The sequence below is a fragment of the Scyliorhinus torazame genome, chromosome 5 (genome assembly GCF_047496885.1).
Source record: "Scyliorhinus torazame isolate Kashiwa2021f chromosome 5, sScyTor2.1, whole genome shotgun sequence".
Taxonomy (NCBI): domain Eukaryota; kingdom Metazoa; phylum Chordata; class Chondrichthyes; order Carcharhiniformes; family Scyliorhinidae; genus Scyliorhinus; species Scyliorhinus torazame.
In genome coordinates, this window is record NC_092711.1 from 170576333 (window position 1) to 170600406 (window position 24074).

Below are 24074 nucleotides of genomic sequence, written 5' to 3' on the forward strand. Positions count from 1 at the left end.
CTTGTGACTCAAAACCAACTGTGTAAGATCTCTGAAAAGATCAGGAATTTTAAAAGATAAATTCTAAACCCAGTGAACAAATTAATGAGTCATAAGACAAAAACTTCAGGTTTTATTACTTTTACTGCAACAAACTAGAAGCAACAATGCCTTAACACTATTTTAATAGGGAACGTATCCCTTAAACTATAAAAAGAATGTAGCCCTTTTACTTTTAAGACAATCAAAAATCACACTCCATGGTTACGTCGCTGAAGTTGTCACTCAATTCTCCTGGAACCAGCCCAATGTGATTCTTCGTTCCTGTGTTTACTTCCATTCTGTTCCTTCGCCTGACTGGCAACCCTTAACCCCAGAAGTGTCTTTTGCAGTGATGGTTTTCCTGATGATATTCAGGTCCTGATAAACCAAGTGACTCTTCCAAACCCCGAAGTGGCATTCGTTTTTTTTCTGCAAATCTTCATCTAATATCCTGAAAAAGGAATTTATAAAAGGAAATTGAGAACAGGCAATTCTAGTTTCCATCCAACAGACTCTCCCTCCATTCTCACTCTGTAATATCCATCCTCCTAATTCTCTAAAGGTGCTGATTCAGGCTGACTGACAGAACCCTGCTCACTGCTTCCCGTCTTGGAGAGGCCTGAAAATCTCCATGCAGACTGAACTCAAAATGTGTGGAACATACAGACTAGATTCACTTCCTTTCTCTTCAATTGCTGCAAGTTACCAATGACCCCTCAGGATGAGAAAATAAATGAAAAGATAAAGCAGACTTGGAGCGGCTGCTGCCTCTTCGGCATTCCAGAACGATAAGCGGTAGCAAATTCAAAACAGTTTTAATTTTTTAAAAAAATTTAGAGTACCCAATTATTTTTTTGTCCAGTTAAGGGCCAATTTAGTGTGACCAATCCACCTTCTCTGCACATCTTGGGGTTGTGGAGGTGAAACCTACTGAGACACAGGGAGAAAGTGCAAACTCCACACAGTGACCCAGGGCCGGGCTCGAACCCAGGTCCTCAGCGCCGTAGACAGCAGTGCTAACCACTGGGCCACAGTGCTGCCCTATTCAAAACAGAGTTGAGAAACTGCTTCTCCCAAGGGCTGTGAATCTGTGGAATTCACTACCCCAGAGTGCGGTGGAGCTGGGACACTGAGTAAATTTAGGGAGGAGTTGGATAGATTTTTAATTGGGTTGAAGGGTTCTGAAGAACTCTCAGGACGGTGGAGATAAGGCCAGGATGAGATCAGCCAGGACCGAGCAGACTCGATGGGCCAAATGGCCTAATCCTGCTCCTATATCTAATGAACTTCTGAAAGGGGAGACATTGATTTGATTCCCAGATGTTGCCCAGAGGAGGAAGTTTTCGTCTGAAACTCATTGTCCAACCTCCACATTGTGACATCACAAATGTGCTCATCCTCTAAATCAGCCAATAGGAATCGATCCGTTCCGCGGTGACGTCACTGTATTAGTGCGCACACGCCGGCGCGCGGACACGCGAGCCCCGCCCCCACCCTTTGTTCCCTCTCCCCCAACACATTCTCGAGACGGTTTCCAGGCAACCGGCTGAGAGTTCCGGCCGTCGGTGATCTCCTCCTCCCCTGACCCGGGACTGCGCATGTCTCAGGGAGAGGGGAAAATGTGCATGCGCCGCGGAGCTAACTTCCGCTGACCTTTCCGCTCAGGTGTTGACCAATGGAAAGATTTGGAGGACCGGAAAGACTCTGCCCCTCCGCCAATCAGAGCTCCCCCATTGTCTCAATGCGGAAATTGGACATGGAGGTTTCTGCCGAGCAAAGCTGTTGTTCCTCCAACCCTGAATGAGCTTGAGCTTCACACAGACTCCAGTCTCCAATATCTGTGAGTAAAACTATTTATTTTCTCCCCCTTTCCATTTCTTTTCTCATTCTGACCTTCAATTGGTAACTTGCAGCAACTGAAGGGAAAGGAAGTGAATCCAGGAAGGGTGCAGACTCTGCAAAGCTTGGCCCAGGTCTCTCTCTCTTAAAGACATTGACATCCTTTGCTCCCTCAGCTTGACACATTTATTTGTCTGGCTAAAAGGATGTTCACAATTAAAGGGCTGGTTTCTCCAGGAGATGGTTGGCATTTAAGGGGTCAGTAAACAGGCTAAATCCAACCCAGCCAATTACTTCCCTGTCAGAACATTCTCCATCATCAGCAAAGTGTTGGAAGGAGTCATCAAAGGTCTGATTAAGTGGCACTTATTCTGCAATAACCTGCTCCTGGACGCTCAGTTTGGGTTCCGCAGGGTCTCTCAGCTCCTGACCTCATTACATCCTTGGTTCAAACTTGGACGAAAGAGCTGAATGCCAAAAGTGAGGTGAGAGTGACTCCCCTTGACATCAAGGCAGCATTTGACCGAGTATGGCATCAGGAGCCCCAGCTAAACTGGAGTCAATGGGAATCAGGGGATAACTCTCCACTGGTTGGAGTCATACCTGGCACAAAGGAAGATGGTTGTGGTGATTGGAGGTCAATCATCTCAGGTCCATGACATCACTGCAGGGGTTCTTCAGGGCAGTATCCCAGGCCCAACCATCTTCAGCTGCTTTATCAATGATCTCCCTTCCATCATAAGGTGAGAAGTGGTGATGTTTGTCGATGACTGCACAATGTTCAGCACCATTCTCAACTCCTCAGATAATGACGCAGTCCATGCCCAAATTCAGTAAGACCTGGACAATATCCAGACTTGGGCTGATAAGTGGCAAGTTACATTCGCACTACACAAGTGCCAGGCAATGACCATCTCCAAAAAGAGAGGATCTAACCACCACCCCTTGACATTCAGTGGCATTCCCATCGCTGAAACCCGCACAACCAACATCCTGGGGGTTACCATTGATCAGAAACTGAACTGGTCTAGCCATATTAATACTGTAGCTACCAGGGCAGATCAAGGGCTGGGAATCCTACGACGAGTAACACGCTTCCTGATACCCCAAAGCCTGTCCACCAGACATCTACAAGCACAAGTCAGGAGTGTAATGGAATGCGCTCCACTTTGCTGGATGAGTGCAGCTCCAACAACAAAGAAGCTTGACTCTATCCAGACAAAGCAGCCTGATTGATTGCACCCCCTTCCACAAACATTCAAACCTTCCACCACCGACAAACAGTAGCAGCTGTGTATACCATCTACAAGATACACCAGTAACTCATAAAGGTTCCTCAGACAGCACCTTCCAAACCCACAACCACTACCATCTAGAAGGACAAGAGCAGCAGATATCTGGGACCACACCACCTGGAGGTTCCCCTCCAAGTTACACACCACCTTGACTTGGAAATATATTGCCGTTCCTTCACTGTCCCTGGGGCAACATCCTGGAAATCCCTCCCTAACAGCACGGGGGATGTGGAGCAGTGGTTAGTACTGCCTCACGGCGCCGAGGTCCCAGGCTCAATCCTGGCTCTGGGTCACTGTCTGCGTGGAGTTTGCACATTCTCCCCGTGTTTGTGTGCGTTTCGCCCCCACAACCCAAAGATGTGCAGGGTAGGTGGATTCGCCACGCTAAATTGCCCCTTAATTGTAAAAAATGAATTGGGTATTCTAAATTTATAAAAAGCAAATGAAAAAAAACAGCACAGGGGATGTACCTACACCTCCAGGACTGCAGCAGTTCAAAAAGGCAACGCACCACTACTTCGGAAGGGCAACTGGGGAAGGGCAATAAATGCTGGCCTAACCAGCATTGTCCACATCCCGTAAATTAATTTTTAAAAATTTAATATCGGCAGAGATTTGTCTAGTGTTGTTATATAGTATGTATTATATATATTATTGATGGTTCTGTAATAACATCCATGCATTATTATTTCTAGTTTTGTAAATAGTACTGTACCTACATTATATATTTCCAGTCATACAGTCATTGCAGCACTGACAGAATCCATTTGGTAACTCAAGTCAATGCTGACTCTCTGTACAGCAATCCAGTCAGTCCCATTCCCCCTCGATATCCCTGTTCCCCTGCAAATTTATTTTCTTCAAGTGACCATCCTATTTTATTTTAAATTATTGATCATCTCGACTTCCACAAACCTTGTGGGCAGTGAGTTCCCTGTCATGACTACTCCATGGCTAAATAAAATTCTTCCTCCGATTTCCCTATCTCTAATCAGTAAGTGTACTTGTCTGGAGATTCTCTAGTCTTGTACAGGTTTTAGTGAGTTTAGATTTGTTGATCAGCACCTTCAGGAAAATTAGGAGGGAAAGTAAGTGAATACAGTCTGTATATTACACACATTTTTCATCCAGTAATCTAGACATATATCTGTCTGGCAGCCTGCATGAAGATTTTCAGGTCTCTGTGTCCAGGACAGGAAGCAGTGAGCTTGGATCTGTCAATCAGCCTGAATCAGCACCTTCAGGAGAATTGGGAAGGTGAATATTAGATACAGCAGAGTGAGAATGGAGGGAGAGTGTGTGGGATAGAGATTTAGAGCATTTCAGGGAAAGACAGAGGAAAGAATGTTCGATAGAAACTAGAATTGTCTGTTCTGAATTTCTATCCTGTACTAACAATGATTACTATTGTAAAATCTGTTTGCAGGAAGTTCGAACGAGAGGAGTTTGAGGCCGATATCTCAAACTAAATATCACGTCAAGAACTGACTGAGTCACTCAATTCTTGGGATCATCGGCCTTAGAATCTAGAAGGAGAAATGTTTGTCTATTCTGTCTGCTTCAAGAGATTTTAAACAACAGTGTGTCTGGAAAAGCACTGAGACACACACACACACACACCCGTGTGAGACTGTTACAGAGCACTGACTGTGGAAAGAGCTTTAACCAGTGACACAGCCTGAAAACATACTACACCATTCACATCAGGGAGAGACTGTACAGGTGTTCAGTGTGTGGACGACGATTGAACTGATCGTCCAACGCGGTGAGACGCAAGATCACCCGGACCATGGAGAAACCATGGAAATGTGAGGATTGTGGGAAGGGGTTCAAAGCCCTACACGAGCTGGCAAGGCATCAACGCAGTCACACTGGAGAGAGGCCGTTCACCTGCTCTCAGTGTTTAAAGGGATTCACTACCTTTGGCACCCTGCAGAGACACAAACTAGTTCACACTGGGGAGAGACCGTTCACCTGCTCTGACTGTGGGAAGGGATTCACTCGGGTATCCCACCTGCAGACACACCAGCGAGTTCACACTGGAGAGAGGCCTTTCACCTGCTCTCAGTGTGGGAAGGGATTCATTGACATTGGCAATCTGCGGAAACACAAACGAGTTCACACTGGAGAGAGGCCTTTTACCTGCTCTCAGTGTGAAAAGGGATTCACTGACATTGGCAGCCTGCGGAGACACGAACGAATTCACACTGGAGAGAGGCCTTTCACCTGCTCTCAGTGTGAAAAGGGATTCACTGACATTGGCAGCCTGCGGAAACACGAACGAGTTCACACTGGGGAGAGGCCATTTATCTGCAATGTGTGTGATAAGGGATTCACTCAGTCACACCACCTGCAGAACCACCAGCGAGTTCACACCGGGGAGAAGCCGTTCATCTGCACTGTGTGTGATAAGGGATTCACTCGGTTATCCCACCTGCAGACACACCAGCGAGTTCACACTGGAGAGAGGCCTTTCACCTGCTCTCACTGTGAAAAGGGATTCACTGACATTGGTAACCTGCGGAAACACGAACGAGTTCACACTGGGGAGAGGCCTTTCACCTGCTCTCAGTGTGAAAAGGGATTCACTAACATTGGCAGCCTGCAGAGACACGAACGAGTTCACACCGGGGAGAGGCCATTCATCTGCACTGTGTGATAAGGGATTCACTCGGTTACCCCACCTGCAGACACACCAGCGAGTTCACACCGGGGAGTAGCCGTTCATCTGCTCTGTGTGTGCTAAGGGATTTGCTCAATCATCCAGCCTGCTGAAACACAATGTCACTCACACCAAGAGCAGGCCCTTTAAATGCTCTGACTGCAGGAGGGGTTTCAAAAGCTCACAGCTACTGATGTCCCACCAGCGTGTTCACTCTAAGGAGAGACCGTTCAGCTGCTCTCATTGCACAAAGAGCTTTAGAACCTCATCCAACCTGATGAAACACGAGCGAGGTCACACTGGGGAGAGCCCGTTCACCTCTCCGACTGGGAAAAGATTCACTCAGTCGTCACTTGCTGAGCCACAATGTCACTCACAGCAAAAAGAGACCTTTAAATGCTCCGACTGTGGGAGTGGGTTTAAAAGCTCTCAGGTACTGCTGTCCCAACAGCGCATTCACACTGAGGAGAGACCGTTTAGCTGCTCTCACTGCACAAAGAGATTTCAAACATCATCCACATTGCGGAGACACCAGCGAGTTCACATTGGAAAGAAGGCAACAGAAGAGCTCCCACGTGACTGCTTGGAGTCAGTGGACTGGTCCATATTCAAGAACTCAGCAGGCAACCTAAACAAGTATGCCAGCACCATCACAGACTTCATCAGCAAGTGTGTAGAAGATTGTGTGTTAAAGAAGGTAGTACGTACGTTACCCAACCAGAAACCGTGGTTTAATCGGGAGATTCACTCCCAACAGAATGCCACGTCTGAGGAGATCAAGACGGGCGACCCTGACCTAATCAAGAGATCTAGGTATGACTCCGCAAAGCCATCACAGACTCCAAGAGACAATACCAGACTAAGCTCGAATCACAGATTCACGACATGGAGTCTCGTTGGTTGTGGCAAGGCTTAAATAACATAATGGGTACAAAGTAAAGCCGAGTAGAGTCTCCAGCAGCAGTGCAGCCCTCCCAACAAACTCAATGCATTCTATGCTTATTTCGAGCAGGAAACCAACAAACTGCCCCAGGAGCCTTGGACATACCCATACCCACCGTCACAGCCTTCAAAGTCAGATTGGCCGCCTTGAAAGTGAACCCTCGGAAAGCGACAGGTCCTGATGGAGTCCCTGCCATGCACTCAGATCCTGCGCGGACCAACTGACAGGTGTGTTTGCGGACATCCTCAACCTCTCCCTACTCCGTTCTGAGTTTCCCACTTGCTTCAAGAAGATCACCATCATACCGGGGCCAAAGAAGAATCAGGCAAATCTCCTATGAAAGGAGATTGGGGAAACTAGGCCTCTTTTCTCTGGAGTTTCAATGAATGAGAGGGGAATTCATTGAAACTTACAAAATCCAGAAAGGAATAGACAGGGTGGGTGCAGGTGAGAGGTTTCCCCTGGTTGGAGAATCTGGAACCAGGGGACACAATTTCAAAATAAGGGGGAAGCCACGTAGGACCGGTCTCGGAGGAGACATTTCTTTACTCAGAGGGTTGTGAATCTTTGGAATTCTCGACCCCAGAGGGCTGTGGGAGCTCAGTCACTGAGTGTGTTTAAAGCAGAGACTGACAAATTTGTTTTTTTTGTTTAAAAAATTTAATAGTACCCAATTATTTCTTTCCAATTAAGGGGCAGTGTAGCGAGGCCAATTCACCTCCGCTGCACATCTAATTCGGCTGTGGGGCTGAGACCCACAAGACACGAGGAGAATGTGCAAACTCCACATGGACAGTGACCTGGGGCCAGAATCGAACCCAGGTTCTTCGTGCCGTGAGACAGCAGTGCTAGCCACTGAGCCACCGTGCTCCCCAACTGACAGATTTCTAAATATCAATAACACAGGGATATGGGGATAGCGTGGGGGAAAAGACATTGAAGTGGATGATCAGCCATGATCGTATTGAATGGTGGAGCAGGCTCGATGGGCTGAATGACTAACTCTGGTTCCGATGATATAAAGATAGGTAGGAAAGTAAATTGTGAAGAGGACATAAGGAGGGTACATAGAACATAGAACAATACAGCGCAGTACAGGCCCTTCAGCCCACAATGTTGCCCCGAAACAAAAGCCATCTAACCTACACTATGCCATTATCATCCATATGTTTATCCAATAAACTTTTAAATGCCCTCAATGTTGGCGAGTTCACTACTGTAGCAGGTAGGGCATTCCACGGCCTCACTACTCTTTGCGTAAAGAACCTACCTCTGACCTCTGTCCTATATCTATTACCCCTCAGTTTAAAGCTATGTCCCCTCGTGCCAGCCATTTCCATCCGCGGGAGAAGGCTCTCACTGTCCACCCTATCCAACCCCCTGATCAAAGTGGTACAAAGGGTACAAAGTGATATAGATAGGTTACATGAGTGGGAAAATATCTGCCAAAAGGAGAATAATGTGGGGAAAATGTGAAATTATCCATGTTGGCCAGAAGAATAAAAAAGCTTCTTTTCAAAATGGTGAGAGATTGCAGAGCTCTGAGGTTCAGAGGGATCTGGGTGTCCAAGAGCATGAATCACAAAAGGTGAGTATACAGGTACAGCAAGTAATTAGGAAAGCTAATAGAATGTTATTGTTTATTGTGAGGGAAACTGAATACAAAAGTAGATTATGCTTCAGTTATACAGGACATTGGTGAGACCACATCTGGAGCACTGTGTACAGTATAGCTCTCATTTAAGGAATGATGTAAATGTGTTGGAAGCAGTTCAGAGAAGGTTGTGAATCTATGGAATTCCTTGCCCAGTGAAGCAGTAGAGGCTCCTTCGTTAAATGTTTTTAAGATAAAGATAGATAGTTTTTTGAAGAATAAAGGGATTAAGGGTTATGGTGTTCGGGCTGGAAAGTGGAGCTGAGTCCACAAAAGATCAGCCATGATCTCATTGAATGGTGGAGCAGGCTTGAGGGGCCAGATGGCCTACTCCTGCTCCTAGTTCTTATGTTCTTATGTTTACTGGACTCATACCTGGAATTGGAGGCTGGTCTTATGAGGAATGATTGGACAGGCTGGGCTTGTGTTCGATGGAGTTTAGGTGACTTGATTGAACCGCATAAGATCCTGAGGGACTTGATAGAGTGGATGTGGAAAGGATGTTTCCTCTTGTGGGAGAATCTAGAAATTGGAGTCACTTTAAAAGTAACAACTTGCCCATTTAAGGCGGAGGAGAACTCTTTTCTCTTCAGAGGGTCGCGAGTCTTTGGAACTCTCTTCCTCAAAGGGCAGTGGAAGCAGAGTCTGTGAATATTTTGAAGGCAGAGCTGGATAGAATCTTGATAGGCAAGGGGGTGAAAGGTTATCGGGGGGTTAGCAGGAATGTGGAGTTGAGGTTACAATCAGATCAGCCGTGAATGTATTGAAAGGTGGAGCAGGCTCGAGGGGCCGAGTGGCCTACTCCAGCTCCTAATTCGTATGTTATGACATCCTTTATAATAGATTGTAGCATTTTCCCTCCTACTGATGTCAGGCTAATGGGTCTGTGGTTCCCCGTTTACTCTCTCCCTCCTTAAATAGTGGAATTACATTTACCACTTTCCAATCTGCAGGAACCATTCCAGAATCTATAGAATTTTGAAAGATGATCACCAGTGTATCCACTATCTCTACAGCCGTCTCTTTCAACACTCTGGGATGTAGAGCAGCAGCTTTTGGGGATTTATTAACTTTGAACCACATTAATTTCTCCAGTACTACTTTTTCACTAATACAAATCTCCTTCAGTTCCTCGTGCTCACTAGTCCGTTGGTTCTCTCGTGCCTTTGGGCCGATTTCATGTCCTCCATGAAGACAGACACACATTGTTTAGATTCTCTGCCATTTCATTGTTCCCCATTATAAACTCTCCTGTCACTGCCTGGAATGGACCCACATTGGCCTTTGCTAATCTTTTCCTTTTCACATTTTAAAGGAGCTATTCCAATCGTTTTTTAATGTTTCTCGCCAGTTTGCTCTCATATTCAGTTTTCTCTTTTTGAGTTTCTTGATCCTCCTTTGCTGAATTCGAAGAGAAGTTTCCAATCCTCAGGGTTACACTTATTTTGGCAACTATATGAGTGATAAGATCTCTTATTTTATCTTCAATAAGAGCCCAAGATCTGGTTGATTGGAGGTGTCCAGAAATACAACTTTATTGCTAATTATCCACCCTTGATTCTCTTACATAAAAATAAATCAAAACTTAGATTCAATAAAACATCAAATCATAAAGGGAGATAAACGAAAACCGAAGAAAATATTAGGAAATGAATAGATGGTTCAGAATTTCTTAAAGCATGAATACAGAACAAACTTTAGTCATGAAACTTTATTCTTAAATAAATTCTTATCAATGGTCTAACCCCCTTATTGGTTTCAAATTCTCAGCTGAGGCTTCCTGATTTATTCAAATAACTCTCTGTCACATTGGTCATTACTTAAGGTTCATTAATGTCTATCAAATTAATTAAATGTCTACATGCTCCCGCCACGTGTACCAATCCTCTGAAGATAAGGTGTTCTGCATTAACCTTGCTTGTTGCTAAGGTTTTGCTACATATTGTAAATGTTTGTGTTACTAAAGCTGCAATACTTTTTCATTACTAGATGTATTTGTAGAACAATGGTTTATTCACTACGAGAACTTTTATGCAACTTTTCTTGAAACAGTGTTAGATTCTGATACATAATTAAGTTCCTGTGCAGCAATTCTCATGTTTTTATCTGAAACAATGACTTTGCCTTGTGTATATTCCATTTTCTGTCTGTATGTATACTGAATTTAAAAATTATACTGCATTGATTCTTCAAGGTACCAATAAATCAGTGAAGCAATAAATCTTTAATCGATTAATGAGCCTCTTCCTTTGACCCAATGGAATCTTTAATTTTTCTTATTAGCCACGGTTGCGTCACATTTCCTGTTGGAATTTTGTTTCTTAAGTGAATCTATAGTTTATGTAAATATGAAATAATTCCTTAAATGCTCGCGATTACCTATGTATCATTATACATTTTATTGTAAGTTCCCAATCAACTTGCCCCTCATAGCTTGACAGTTTCCTTCTGAGACAGAACCATGTAACCACCAAAGCCTATCTTCATCTAAACCTGCATTCTTTCAGGGTTTCAAACAGAAACAGGAACTATCTGTCATCTACCTTCCAAACACCCTTTCACTCTGTGATCCTTTATGAAATTTGTCACAAGGCCAGTCCAGCAGAAAGAAACCCTCCGACCCTCCCCATTGACCAACTGTCAGAATGAACAAAATGCAGTCCTGGGTGTAATTGAGAGCAGAAACAATAACAGCAGAATCCAAACCCTGTAATCAATTGTGAACTTGTTGGTGTCTCAGCAGGTACAAGGAAACACAGAATCCCTTCCCACACTAAGAGCAGATGAATGGCCTCTCCCCAGTGTGAACCCACTGGTGCCTCTGCAGGTTGGATAATTGAGTGAATCCATTCCCACACTGGGAGCAGGTGAACGGTTTCTCCCCAGTGTGAACTCGCTGATGTCTCTGCAGGGTGAATGACTGACTGAATCCTTTCCCACACTGAGAGCAGCTGAATGGCCTCTCCCAGTGTGAATGCGCCGATGAGCTTCCCGTGCAGATGGGGCTTTGAATTCATTCCCACAGTCCCGGCATTTCCATTATTTCTCCATGTTCTGAGTCTCCTTGTGTCTCTCCAGGTTAGACAATTGAAGCCTTACCCATACAGAGAGCACATGAACAGTCTCTCCCCGCTGTGAATGGGCGATGTTTTGTCAGGCTGTGTGTCTGGTTAAAGCTCTTTCCACAGTCAGTGCTCTGGAACACTCTCACTCGGGTGTGTGTTCCCCAAGGAATCAAGTGACTGTCATAACAAGAAAATGAAATGAAATGAAAATCGCTTATTGTCACAAGTAGGCTTCAAATGAAGTTCCTGTGAAAAGCCCCTAGTCGACACATTCCGGCGCCTGATACGGGAATTGAACCCGCATTACTGGCCTGCCTGGGTCTGCTATAAAAGCCAGCTATTTAGCCCACTGTGCTAAGATGTGATGTTTGTGATTTCTGTCTGTAAATCCTCTTATAATATCCTGGAAGAACAATTTACAAAAGTCATCTCTGTCAGCATAGGATAGAAATTCAGAACAGACAATTCTAGTTCCTATGGAACATTCTTTTCACTCATTCCCCAAAAGCTGTACATCTCCATCCCACACACTCTCCCTCCATTCTCTCTCTGCTGTATCAAATATTCACCCTCCCGATTCTCCTGAAAGTGCTGATTCAGGCTGACTGACAGATTCATGCTCACTGCTTCCTGTCCTGGACACAGAGATCATAAAAAATAGGAGCTGAAGTCGGCTATTTAGCCCATTGAATTTGTTCAACCCTGTAATGAGCTCAATGGCCGATCTAGCTCAGCACCATTTCCCCACACTCTTCCCCCATATCTCTTGGTGACTTCAACATCTCAAAACCTATGAATCTCGATCTGGAAAATACTTGATGACTGAGGCTCCACAGTCCTCTGGGGGAGAGGATTCTAAAGCTTCACCACATCCTCGAGTGAAGAATTCACTCCTCATCTTAACTTTCAGTCCATTTTCCTACCTGTTCCCCATGACCCTCAACTCCCTCGTCAATCAGAATTCTGTCTAACTTCACGGCACCAAGGACCCAGGTTCGATCCCGGCCCCGGCCCCGGCCATGGGGAGTTTGCACTTTCTCCCCGTGTCTGTGTGGGTCTCATCCCCACAACCCAAAGATGTGCAGGGTAGGTGGATTGGCCATACTAAATTGGCCCTTAATTGGAAAAAACATGAATTGGGTACCTTAAATGAAAAAAATATGTTTTGGTCAGGTGGGGGAGGGGGAGGGGGGGCGTTACAATCAAATCCAGTGACTACCCGCATGTACTTTGTGTCAGGTTGGGGTCAATGTCCACCCCCTCCCTTTTCATCCGAGTTTCAGGAGGTTGGAGATGGCTCCAGACGAATAATGGCGAGCGCAGCTCCCACAATCTCCCCATGCTGGAGAAACCACTTGATCCCAGGTAGGTGGGTAGTCTGGAACTGCACATGTCCAAAGGAGAGGGGCCCTTAATTGAAACAAAAGACTGGGCACTTATAATAAAACAAATAATTATGTCTAGCTCATCGTTGAATATATTCAATTACTCCCCCAGACTCCACTGGTCCCTTTAGGAAACGAATTCCAGAGATAAACAACCCTCTGAGGTAAGAGAGTACTGAAAATGTATAACATGGTTACATTACTATATTACAAGACTAGAAATAATAAATGTACTTTATAGAACCAATAATAATATATCAAATCTGTCCCTTATAACAACACTGGACATTTCTCTGGCCGATGTTAATTTACTGTACCGAACAAAGAAATGTACAGCACAGGAACAGGCCCTCCGGCCCTCCAAGCCCCTGCCGACCATGCTGCCCGACTAAACTACAATCTTCTACACTTCCTGGGTCCATATCCCTCTATTCCCATCCTATTCATGTATTTGTCAAGATGCCCCTTAAATGTCACTATCGTCCCTGCTTCCACCACCTCCTCCGGTAACGAGTTCCAGGCACCCACTATCCTCTGCGTAAAAAACTTGCCTCGTACATCTACTCTAAACCTTGCCCCACTCACCTTAAACCTATGACCCCTAGCAATTGACCCCTCGACCCTGGGGGAAAGCCTCTGACTATCCACTCTGTCTATGCCCCTCATAATTTTGTAGACCTCTATCAGGTCGCCCCTCAACCTCCGTCGTTCCAGTGAGAACAAACCAAGTTTATTCAACCGCTCCTCATAGCTAATGCCCTCCATACCAGGCAACATTCTGGTAAATCTCTTCTGCACCCTCTCTAAAGCCTCCACATCCTTCTGGTAGTGTGGCGACCAGAATTGAACACTATACTCCAAGTGTGGCCTAACTAAGGTTCTATACAGCTGCAACATGACTTGCCAATTCTTATACTCAATGCCCCGGCCAATGAAGGCAAGCATGCCGTATGCCTTCTTGACTGCCTTCTCCACCTGTGTTGCCCCTTTCAGTGACCTGTGGACCTGTACTCCTAGATATCTCTGACTTTCAATACTCTTGAGGGCTCTACCATTCACTGTATATTCCCTACCTGCATTAGACCTTCCAAAATGCATTACCTCACATTTGTCCGGATTAAACTCCATCTGCCATCTCTCCGCCCAAGTCTCCAAACAATCTAAATCCTGCTGTATCCTCTGACAGTCCTCATCGCTATCCGCAATTCCACCAATCTTTGTGTCGTCTGCAAACTTACTAATCAGACCAGTTACATTTTCCTCCAAATCATTTTATATACTACAAACAGCAAAGGTCCCAGCACTGATCCCTGCGGAACACCACTAGTCACTTCTCACTAATACTTCCATTTGCTTCCAAATGGGAATAGATCCTGTCTCGAAGAATTCTCTCCAGTAATTTCCCTACCACTGAAGTAAGGCTCACCGGCCTGTAGTTCCCTGGATTATCCTTGCTACCCTTCTTAAACAGAGGAACAACATTGGCTATTCTCCAGTCCTCCGGGACATCACCTGAAGACAGTGAGGATCCAAAGATTTCTGTCAAGGCCTCAGCAATTTCCTCTCCAGCCTCCTTCAGCATTCTGGGGTAGATCCCATCAGGCCCTGGGGACTTATCTATCTTAATATTTTTTAAGACACCCAACACCTCGTCTTTTTAGATCACAATGTGACCCAGGCAATCTACACCCCCTTCTCCAGAGTCAACATCTACCAATTCCTTCTCTTTGGTGAATACTGATGCAAAGTATTCATTTAGTACCTTGCCCATTTCCTCTGGCTCCACACATAGATTCCCTTGCCTATCCTCAGTGGGCCAACCCTTTCTCTGGCTACCTTCTTGCTTTTTATGTACGTGTAAAAAGCCTTGGGATTTTCCTTAACCTTATTTGCCAATGACTTTTCGTGACCCCTTCTAGCCCTCCTGACTCCTTGCTTAAGTTCCTTCCTACTTCCCTTATATTCCACACAGGCTTCGTCCGTTCCCAGCCTTTTAGCCCTGACAAATGCCTCCTTTTTCTTTTTGACGAGGCCTCCAATATCTCTCGTTATCCAATGTACCTTAAATGTTCAACCATCTCCTGGGGAAACCAGCCTTTAGTTGTGAACATTAGGAAAGAGACCATCCTTTTAGCCAGACAAATAAATGTGTCAAGCTGAGGGAGCAAAGGATGACAATGTCAGAGAGAGAGAGACCTGGGCCAAGCTTTCCAGGGTCTGCACCCTCCCTGGATTCACTTTTTTCCCTTCAGTTGCTGCTAGTGACCAATTGAAGGTCAGAATGAGAAAAGAAATGGAAATGGGGAGAAAAGAAAGTGTTTTACTCACAGATGTTGGAGACAGGAGTCTGTGTGAAGCTCAATCTCATTCAGGGTTGGGGGAACAACAGCTTTGCTCGGCAGAAACCTCCAAGTCCAGCTTCCGCATTGAGACAATCGGGGAGCTCTGATTGGCGGAGGAGCAGTATCCTTCCGGTCGTTCAACTCTTCCCATTGGTTGCCAGCCGCTTGAAGACAAAGGGAAATGGATGATGGCCACGGATGCAGTCTTGACCTCAAGAAGAGCGGACCACGTGCCCAATGGAATAGCCTTTTTCCGCATGCGCAGCTGACTTCTCCCTTGGACATGTGCAGTCCCGTGCTCCCTGCCAGCACTGCGGATAAAGCGGTTTCTCGAGGGCGCGGGACTGTGGGAGGCCAACCCGCCATTACCCATACTGAGCCCAGTCTCCAAATTTCAGAGACTGGGATGAAAAGTGAGGAGGAGGGATGAAAAGTGAGGAGGAGGGATAGCAGTAACCCCGCGCTAACGCAAAGTAATTGTGGACAGTCATTGGTTGTGATGCCCTCCTTAGGAAAAGTTTGTGATGCCCTCCTTAGGAAAAGTTATTTAAAAAAATTAAAATAGCCAATTAATTTATTTTCCAATTAAAAAAATAAATTTAGAGTACCCAATTCTTTTCTTTCCAACGCTGGGACAATTTAGCATGGTCAATTCACCAACCCTGCACATCCTTTTGGGTAGTGGGATGAGACCCACACAGATACAGGGAAAATAGCAGAGGGCAGTAGAGCAGAGCTGCTGATTGGCTGTTGCGGAGAAATTTGCATACGTGCATTGTGGTCACCTTAACTTAAAGGTGTACCTGAGTAAGAGACCCTAGGTGTTCAAGTGAAGGCAAGCATCCTGCAGAGGGCAGTAGAGCGGAGCTGCTGATTGGCTGTTGCGGGGAAATTTGCATACGTGCATTGTGGTCACCCTAACTTGAAGATGGTTTGTGGAGGACCTGTTGTCAAGTGTCACTCAAGTGACTGCTGGGTAAGTAGTAAAGATTTAAATTGTTTGCGCAGGCCAATAACAGCTGAAAAAAAATAAATAAATAAATAACAGCTGATTGCTGGTGGTGAGAAGGGCCCTCCCTGTCAGATTCTTCATGCACACCCGAAGGCTCTGCGTCAATGCACGCTGCCCTCGGAGTGGCTGTGGGGGAAATGAGACGGTCACACATCTCCTTGTGGAATGTGCCTTTGCAAAGATGGTCTGGAGAGAGATGCAGTGGTATTTGTCAAGGTTTATCCCGAACAGATCTATGACACAGGACTCTGTGCTCTACGGACTGTTTCCAGGGACACACACTGAGACAAATATCAACTGCTGCTGGAAGGTCATCAACTCGGTGAAAGACGCGCTTTGGTCTGCCCGAAACTTGCTGATCTTCCAGTGCAAAGAATTGTCCTTGACCGAGTGTTGCAGACTGGCACATTCCAAGGTCCAGGACTACGTGCTGAGGGACGCACTCAAGCTTGGGGCAGATGCCGCCAAGGCGCAATGGGGAAAGACCACTGTGTAAGGTCTTTCCAGCAAATGTACACCGAGGGGCGGGTAACAGTGTAAACCCCCCTCGGTCTGGGCCACCAACACTCCAATGTATAAAACAAACATGACAATGTAAATATTTAAGAAGGAATTGTAATGTAAACAGTGATATGTGTATAATATTATCAAAATTGAATCGAATGGAAGAAAGTCAAGGCAATGTGTAACTCTGATGGAAATGTACAGTCAAGACAATTCGAAATGCTCTGTAATGCTTATGATAAATTTTATGAATAAAGTATATTTTTTGAATTAAAAAAAAATAAAATAAATTAACAGCTGATTGCTGTTTTCCTCTGGAGAAAAGTGGTTGCTGGTTAAGTGTTTTATTTTTGCCTGTATTTAAGTTGGGCAGTTTCTAAACCCGAGACACTACACTTGTAGTGTCCCCCACCCTTCCACCTCCTTTAACCTAAGGGGTAGAGTGAATAACAGGTAAGCTCTTTCTTTTTTTTAATCTAGAGGGGATGGCAGGGAAGGCAGTGCAATGTTCCTCCTGCAGAATGTTTGAGGTGAGGGACGCCGTCAGTGTCCCCACTGATTTAATCTGTGGGAAGTGCACCCAGCTACTCAGAAACCGTGTTAGGGAGCTGGAGCTGGATGAACTTCGGATCATTCGGGAGGCAGAGGGTGGTCATAGGTAGAAGTTTCAGGGATGTAGTTACTCCGAAGAATAAAGATAGATGGGTGACGGTGAGAGGGGCTGGGAGGAAGCAGTCAGTACAGGGATCCCCTGTGGTCGTTCCCCTTAGTAACAAGTATACCGCTTTGGATACTGTTTGAGGGGGGGGGGGGACTTACCAGGGGTACGCCATGGGGTACAGGTCTCTGGCACAGAGTCTGTCCCTGTTGCTCAGAAGGGAAAGGGGAGAGGAGTAGAGCATTAGTCATTGGTGACTCCATAGTTAGGGGGATATATAGGAGATTCTGTGGGAACGAGAGAGATCCAAATGCCAAGGTCCGTGATGTCTCTGATCACGTTTTCAGGATCCTTAAGGGGGAGCCGCCCCAAGTTGTGGTCCACATAGGTACCAACGACATAGGTAGGGATAGGGATGTAAGGCAGGAATTCAGGGAGCTAGGGTGGAAACTTAGATCTAGGACAAACAGAGTTATTATCTCTGGGTTGTTACCCATGGCACGTGCTAGCGAGATGAGGAATAGGGAGAGAGAGGAGTTGAACATGTGGCTACAAGGATGGCACAGGAGGGAGGGTTTCAGATTCCTGGATAATTGGGGCTCATTCTGGGGTAGGTGGGACCTCTACAAATGGGATGATCTACACCTGGACCAGAGGGGTACCAATATCCTGGGGGGGGGGAAATTTGGTAATGCTCTTCGGGAGGGTTTAAACTAGTTCAGCAGGGGATTGGGAACCTGAATTGTAGCTCCAGTATACAGGAGGTTGAGAGTAGTGAGGTCATGGGACTGCGATGTTGTGGCCATTTCGGAGACATGGATAGAGCAGGGACAGGAATGATTGTTGCAGGTGCCGGGGTTTAGATATTTCAGTAAGCTCAGGGAAGGTGGTAAAAGAGGGGGAGGGGTGGCATTGTTCGTCAAGGACAGTATTACGGTGGCAGAAAGGACGTTTGATGAGGACTCGTCTACTGAGGTAGTATGGGCTGAGGTTAGAAACAGGAAAGGAGAGGTCACCTTGTTAAGGATGTTCTATAGGCCTCTGAAAAGTTCCAGAGATGTAGAGGAAAGGATTGCAAAGATGATTCTAGATAGGAGCGAAAGCAACAGGGTAGTTGTTATGGGGGACTTTAACTTTCCAAATATTGACTGGAAACACTATAGTTTGAATACTTTAGATGGGTCTGTTTTTGTCCAATGTATGCAGGAGGGTTTCCTGGCACAGTATGTAGATAGGCCAGCGAGAGGAGAGGCCATATTGGATTTGGAACTGGGTAATGAACCAGGACAGGTGTTAGATTTGGAGGTAGGTGAGCACTTTGGTGATAGTGACCACAATTCGATTACGTTTACTTTAGTGATGGAAAGGGATAAGTATATACCGCAGGGCAAGAGTTGTATCTGGAGGAAAGGCAATTATGATGCGATGAGGCAAGACATAGGATTCATCGGATGGAGAGGAAAACTGCAGGGGATGGGCACAATGGAAATGTGGAGCTTGTTCAAGGAACAGCGACTGCATGTCCTTGATAAGTATGTACCTGTCAGGCAGGGAGGAAGTGGTCGAGCGAGGGAACCGTGGTTTACTAAAGCAGTCGAAACACTTGTCAAGAGGAAGAAGAGGCTTATGAAAAGATGAGACGTGAAGGTTCAGTTAGGGTGCTCGAGAGTTACAAATTAGCTAGGAAGGACCTAAAGAGAGAGCTAAGAAGAGTCAGGAGGGGACATGAGAAGTCTTTGGCAGGTAGGATCAAGGACAACCCTAAAGCTTTCTATAGATATGTGAGGAATAAAAGAATGACTAGGGTAAGAGTTGGGCCAGTCAAGGACAGTAGTGGGAAGTTGTGCGTGGAGTCCGAGGAGATAGAAGAGGTGCTAAATGAATATTTTTCATCAGTATTCACACAGGAAAAAGACAATGTTATCGAGGAGAATACTGAGATTCAGGCTACTAGACTAGAAGGGCTTGTGGTTCATAAGGAAGAGGTGTTAGCAATTATGGAAAGTGTGAAAATAGATAAGTCCCCTGGGCCAGATGGGATTTATCCTAGGATGTTCTGGGATGCTAAGGAGAAGATTGCTGAGCCTTTGGCTTTAAGTCATCTTTGTCCACAGGAATAGTGCCAGAAGACTGGAGGATAGCAAATGTTGTCCCTTGTTCAAGAAGGGGAGTAGAGAGAACCCCGGTGACTATAGACCAGTGAGCCTTACTTCTGTTGTGGGCAAAGTCTTGGAAAGGTTTATAAGAGATAGGATGGATAATCATCTGGAAAGGAATATTTTGATTAGAGATAGGCAACACGGTTTTGTGAAGGGTAGGTCGTGCATCACAAACCTTATTGAGTTCTTTGAGAAGGTGACCAAACAGGTGGATGAGGGTAAAGCAGTTGATGGGGTGTATATGGATTTCAGTAAAGCGTTGGATAAGGTTCCCCAAGGTAGGCTACTGCAAAAAATACAGAGGCATGGGATTCAGGGTGATTTAGCAGTTTGGATCAGAAATTGGCTAGCTGGAAGAAGACAAAGGGTGGTGTTGATGGGAAATGTTCAGCCTGGAGTCCAGTTACTAGTGGATCTGTTTTGGGGCCACTGCTGTTTGTCATTTTTATAAATGACCTTGACGAGGGCGTAGGACGATGGGTGAGTAAATTTGCAGATGACACTAAAGTCGGTGGAGTTGTGGACAGTGCGGAAGTTTGTTACAAGTTACAGAGGGACATAGATAAGCTGCAGCGCTGGGCTGAGAGGTGGCAAATGGAGTCCAATACAGAAAAGTGTGAGATGATTCATTTTGGAAGGAATAACAGGGCAGCACGGTAGCATTGTGGATAGCACAATTGCTTCACAGCTCCAGGGTCCCAGGTTCGATTCCGGCTTGGGTCACTGTCTGTGCGGAGTCTGCACATCCTCCCCCTGTGTGCGTGGGTTTCTTGCGGGTGCTCCAGTTTCCTCCCACAGTCCAAAGATGTGCAGGTTAGGTAGATTGGCCATGATAAATTGCCATTAGTGTCCAAAATTGCCCTTAGTGTTGGGTGGGGTTACTGGGTTATGGGGATAGGGTGGAGGTGTTGACCTTGGGTAGGGTGCTCTTTCCAAGAGCCGGTGCAGACTCGATGGGCCGAATGGCCACCTTCTGCACTGTAAATTCTATGAATTCTATGAACAGAAAGACAGAGTACTGTGTAATGGTAAGATTCTTGGTAGTGTGGATGAGCAGAGAGATCTCGGTGTCCATGTACATAGATCCCTGAACGTTGCCACCCAAGTTGAGAGGGTTGTTAAGAAGGTGTACGGTGTGTTAGCTTTTATTGGTAAAGGGATTGAGTTTGGGAGCCACGAGGTCATGTTGCAGCTGTACAAATCTCTGGTGCGGCCGCATTTGGAGTATTGCTGCAATTCTGCTCGCCGCATTATAGGAAGGATGTGGAAGCATTGGAAAGGGTGCAGGGGAGATTTACCAGAATGTTTCCTGGTATGGAGGGAAGATCTTATGAGGGAAGACTGAGGGACTTGAGGCTGTTTTCGTTAGAGAGAAGAAGGTTAAGAGGTGACTTAATTGAGACATACAAGATGATCAGAGGATTAAATTGGGTGGATAGTGAGAGCCTTTTTCCTCGGATGGTGATGTCTAGCACGAGGTGACATAGCTTTAAATTGAGGGGAGATAGATACAGGACAGATGTCAGAGGTAGGTTCTTTACTCAGAGAGTAGTAAGGGCGTGTAATGCCCTGCCTGCAACAGTAATGGACTCGCCAACACTAAGGGCATTCAAATGGTCATTGGATAAACATATGGATGATAAGGGAATAGTGTAGATGGGCTTTAGAGTGGTTTCACAGGTCGGCGCAACATCGAGGGCCGAAGGGCCTGTACTGCGCTGTAATGTTCTATGTTCTCATATGCAAACTCCACACGGACTGTGACCCAGGGCCGGGATCGACCCTGGGTCCTCAGCGCCATGAGGCAGCAGTGCTGACCACTGTGCTGCTACATTTATTTTCCAATTAAGGGTCAATTTAGCATAGCCAATCCACTTGCTCTGCACATCTTTGGGTTGTAGGGATGAGACACGAGCAGACACGGGGGAATGTGCAAACTTCTCTTGGCGCCATGAGGTAGCAGTGCTAAGTACTGCACCACCATGCCTTCCCTCCCCTTAGCAAAACAGTTTGTTAACTTAAGGTGTAAAGATTTCGACACCTGGGTGACATATTGGGGAGGACAATAGGTGAGAGTGAAACTGAACCCAAGAGCCAGCACCTTCAGGGGAGGAGAATTGGGGAAAAGCAGGAGGAGGATAGTGGGATGAATAACAGTTAAAATAAATAGGGAGGAGGGAGTGCGTGGGGGGACAGAGCTTTATAGTTTGAGAGGGAGAAGGATGTTTCATGGCAAGTAGAATTTTGTATTCTGAATTGCTGTCATGTATTTTTGCTGCAGTTGTGTTGGCATCAGAGATAAAAATCTGTATTCCACCAACATTTTTTGTATTGATGATTACAGGATAGATGTTGACCAGGACGTCAGGAATAACTCCCCTGCTCTTCTTTGAAACAGTGACCTGGAATCTTAAACATCCATCAGAGCTCGGTGTCATGCCTCATCTGAAATTCTACATTGCAGTTCACCTTCAGGACTGTAGTAAATAGTCATCCTTGGTTTTTATGCTCAAATCCTTGAGTAAGATATAAATACTGGGGCCTGTGATTCAGAGGCGAGAGTGCTTTGAACTGAATGCAACTGACAGTAATGACCATTTTTGTAGCATTTTAGAAGGGGAGCTTTTACAGACTGGAAACTATATCAAATGTCACGGCAGGGTCTGATTGATGCGCTCGATTTCTCAGGTCATGAATATCATCAGTCTTTTTATCTTGGAGAAGTGATTTTTTGTTCTGTCAGTTTGAAACATGTTAAATGGGAGTGTGAATGGTAAAGCAGTGAAATACACACAGGGAAGTGAGAGTGCTCCAGAGCACTGACTGTGGAAAGAGCATCAACCAGTTACACAGCCTGAAATAACATCGGACCATTCAGGTTTTGGAGAGACCATAGACGCGTGGTAATGTAGGAATTGTGGGAATGAATTCAAATCCCATTCGCACTGGAAACCCATCAACATTGTCACACCAGTGAGAGCTGTTTCCCTTTCCACTGACCTGCTGTTACGTTAGCGTGTTTACACCAGGGGGAGGCTGGTCACCTGCTCCATGTGTGGGAAGGGATTTCCAGATTCTGCCAACGACCAGTGAGTTCACAATGAGGAGGGGACATTCGCCTGCTCCCTGTGTGAGAAGAGATTCATTCAGTTATCCCGCCTGCTGTCACAACAACCCAGTCACACAGTGGAGAGGCCGTTCACCTGTATCCAGTTTGGAAAGGGATTCCCTGGGTCATCCACCCTGCTGAGACTCCAGCGAGTTTACCGTTGAGAACAGAGATTGCACTTTGCTGTTATTGCTGCTAATTACAGTCAGGACTGAAACGTGTTCATTCTGACATTATCTCAGTTGGTCTACATCGGTGTTTAGGCTCCACATGAGCTTCCTTCAATTCTACTTCAACTCCCCTGTATCAGGAGAATGTTCTATCCCTTCCCCCTTCATGTGTTCATCTAGGTTCCCCTTAAATATATCTGTCTCTCACCTCAACCACTTCATGTGGTGGCATGGTCCACATTCTAATCTCCCTGAAAAAAAGAACGGTTCCTCCTGAATTTATCAGTAATCATCTTTTCTTTGTTTCCACAATTTCTGGCCTCCCCCACAAGTGGGAACTCTTCATCTCAACATCAACCCTATAAAACCCCTTTATAATCTTAAAGTCTCTATCAGGTCAACCATCAGCCTTCTCTTTCCCAGAGAAAATACCCCCCAGTCTGTTCAGTCTATCCTGTAACTAAAAACTCTCCATTCTTGTACCATCCTTGGGAATCTTTCTTGCACCTTGTCTTGGTTCTCTCTATCATTTTTATAATTATGGAGACCCAGAACTGCTCACAGTATTCTAAGTGTAGTCTAACCAAGATCTAACAAGCTGAACATGACTTCTCTGTATTTCAATGTTCTTCCTCAGCAAATGTGTCCCATGTACGGGCCTCATAATTCAGGAAGGATGTCAAGGCTTTGGAAAGACTGCAGGGATTTAGTACCGTGACAGGAATGAGGAACTTCAGTTCTGTGAAGAGGCCGAGGTTGTTCTCCTTAGAGCAGTGAAGGCCAAGAGGAAATCGGATAGAGTCACTCAATTCATCGGAACCTGAATATAATCAGCCTTTGAATCTAGAAGGAAAAATGTGTCTCTGCTCTGTCTGCTTCAAAAACTTTTAAATATTGGTGTTACTGGAAAGTGTTACAATGCATTGACTTAGGAAAGACCAGCCCAGTGTGTGTATGGACAAGGCTTCAACTCATTGTTGAACCTGGAAAGTTCTTAGCACCCTGCAACATGGGGAAAGTATGGAGCGTCTGCAGTAGTATGGAACCTTTGGGAACAGATTCAGATTTGCATTTGTGCTGGAAGCTCATCGATGCAGTCACACTGGTGAGATCGGTCACCTGCTCAGAGTGTGGGAAGAGATTCACTCTGTCCTCCAGCTCACTGAAATACCATGTCACTCACACCAATAACAGACAGTTTAAGTGCTCTGAGTGTGTGAGTGCCTTTAAAAGCTCTGTGGAACTGATGGCCCACC

At 45.6% G+C, this 24074-nt stretch overlaps 1 protein-coding gene and 1 long non-coding RNA gene across 3 annotated transcripts; one reads left to right on the top strand and one right to left on the bottom strand.

The window, feature by feature from the left end:
• Positions 1–97: 97 nt before the first annotated feature.
• LOC140420647 (uncharacterized) lies at positions 98–22659 on the bottom strand. Of its 2 annotated transcripts, none has more exons than XR_011946495.1 (2): positions 22540–22659; positions 98–472 (listed from the first exon to the last, which is right to left on the bottom strand). It is a non-coding gene; the product is annotated as an uncharacterized lncRNA (long non-coding RNA). The 2 variants fall into 2 exon arrangements; XR_011946496.1 differs by lacking the exon at positions 22540–22659 and adding an exon at positions 1388–1584.
• On the top strand, positions 1752–10642 carry LOC140420632 (uncharacterized). Its single transcript, XM_072504633.1, has 2 exons — positions 1752–1861; positions 4582–10642. Exon 2 carries the CDS (start codon positions 4945–4947, stop codon positions 5812–5814), a length of 870 nt encoding a protein of 289 aa, XP_072360734.1. The 5' UTR covers positions 1752–1861; positions 4582–4944; the 3' UTR covers positions 5815–10642.
• Positions 22660–24074: the final 1415 nt, after the last annotated feature.

What these genes read in the sequence shown, in the direction of transcription:
- LOC140420632 (XM_072504633.1), top strand. Translation starts at nt 4,945, where the DNA reads ATGGAGAAACCATGGAAATGTGAGGATTGTGGGAAGGGGTTCAAAGCC.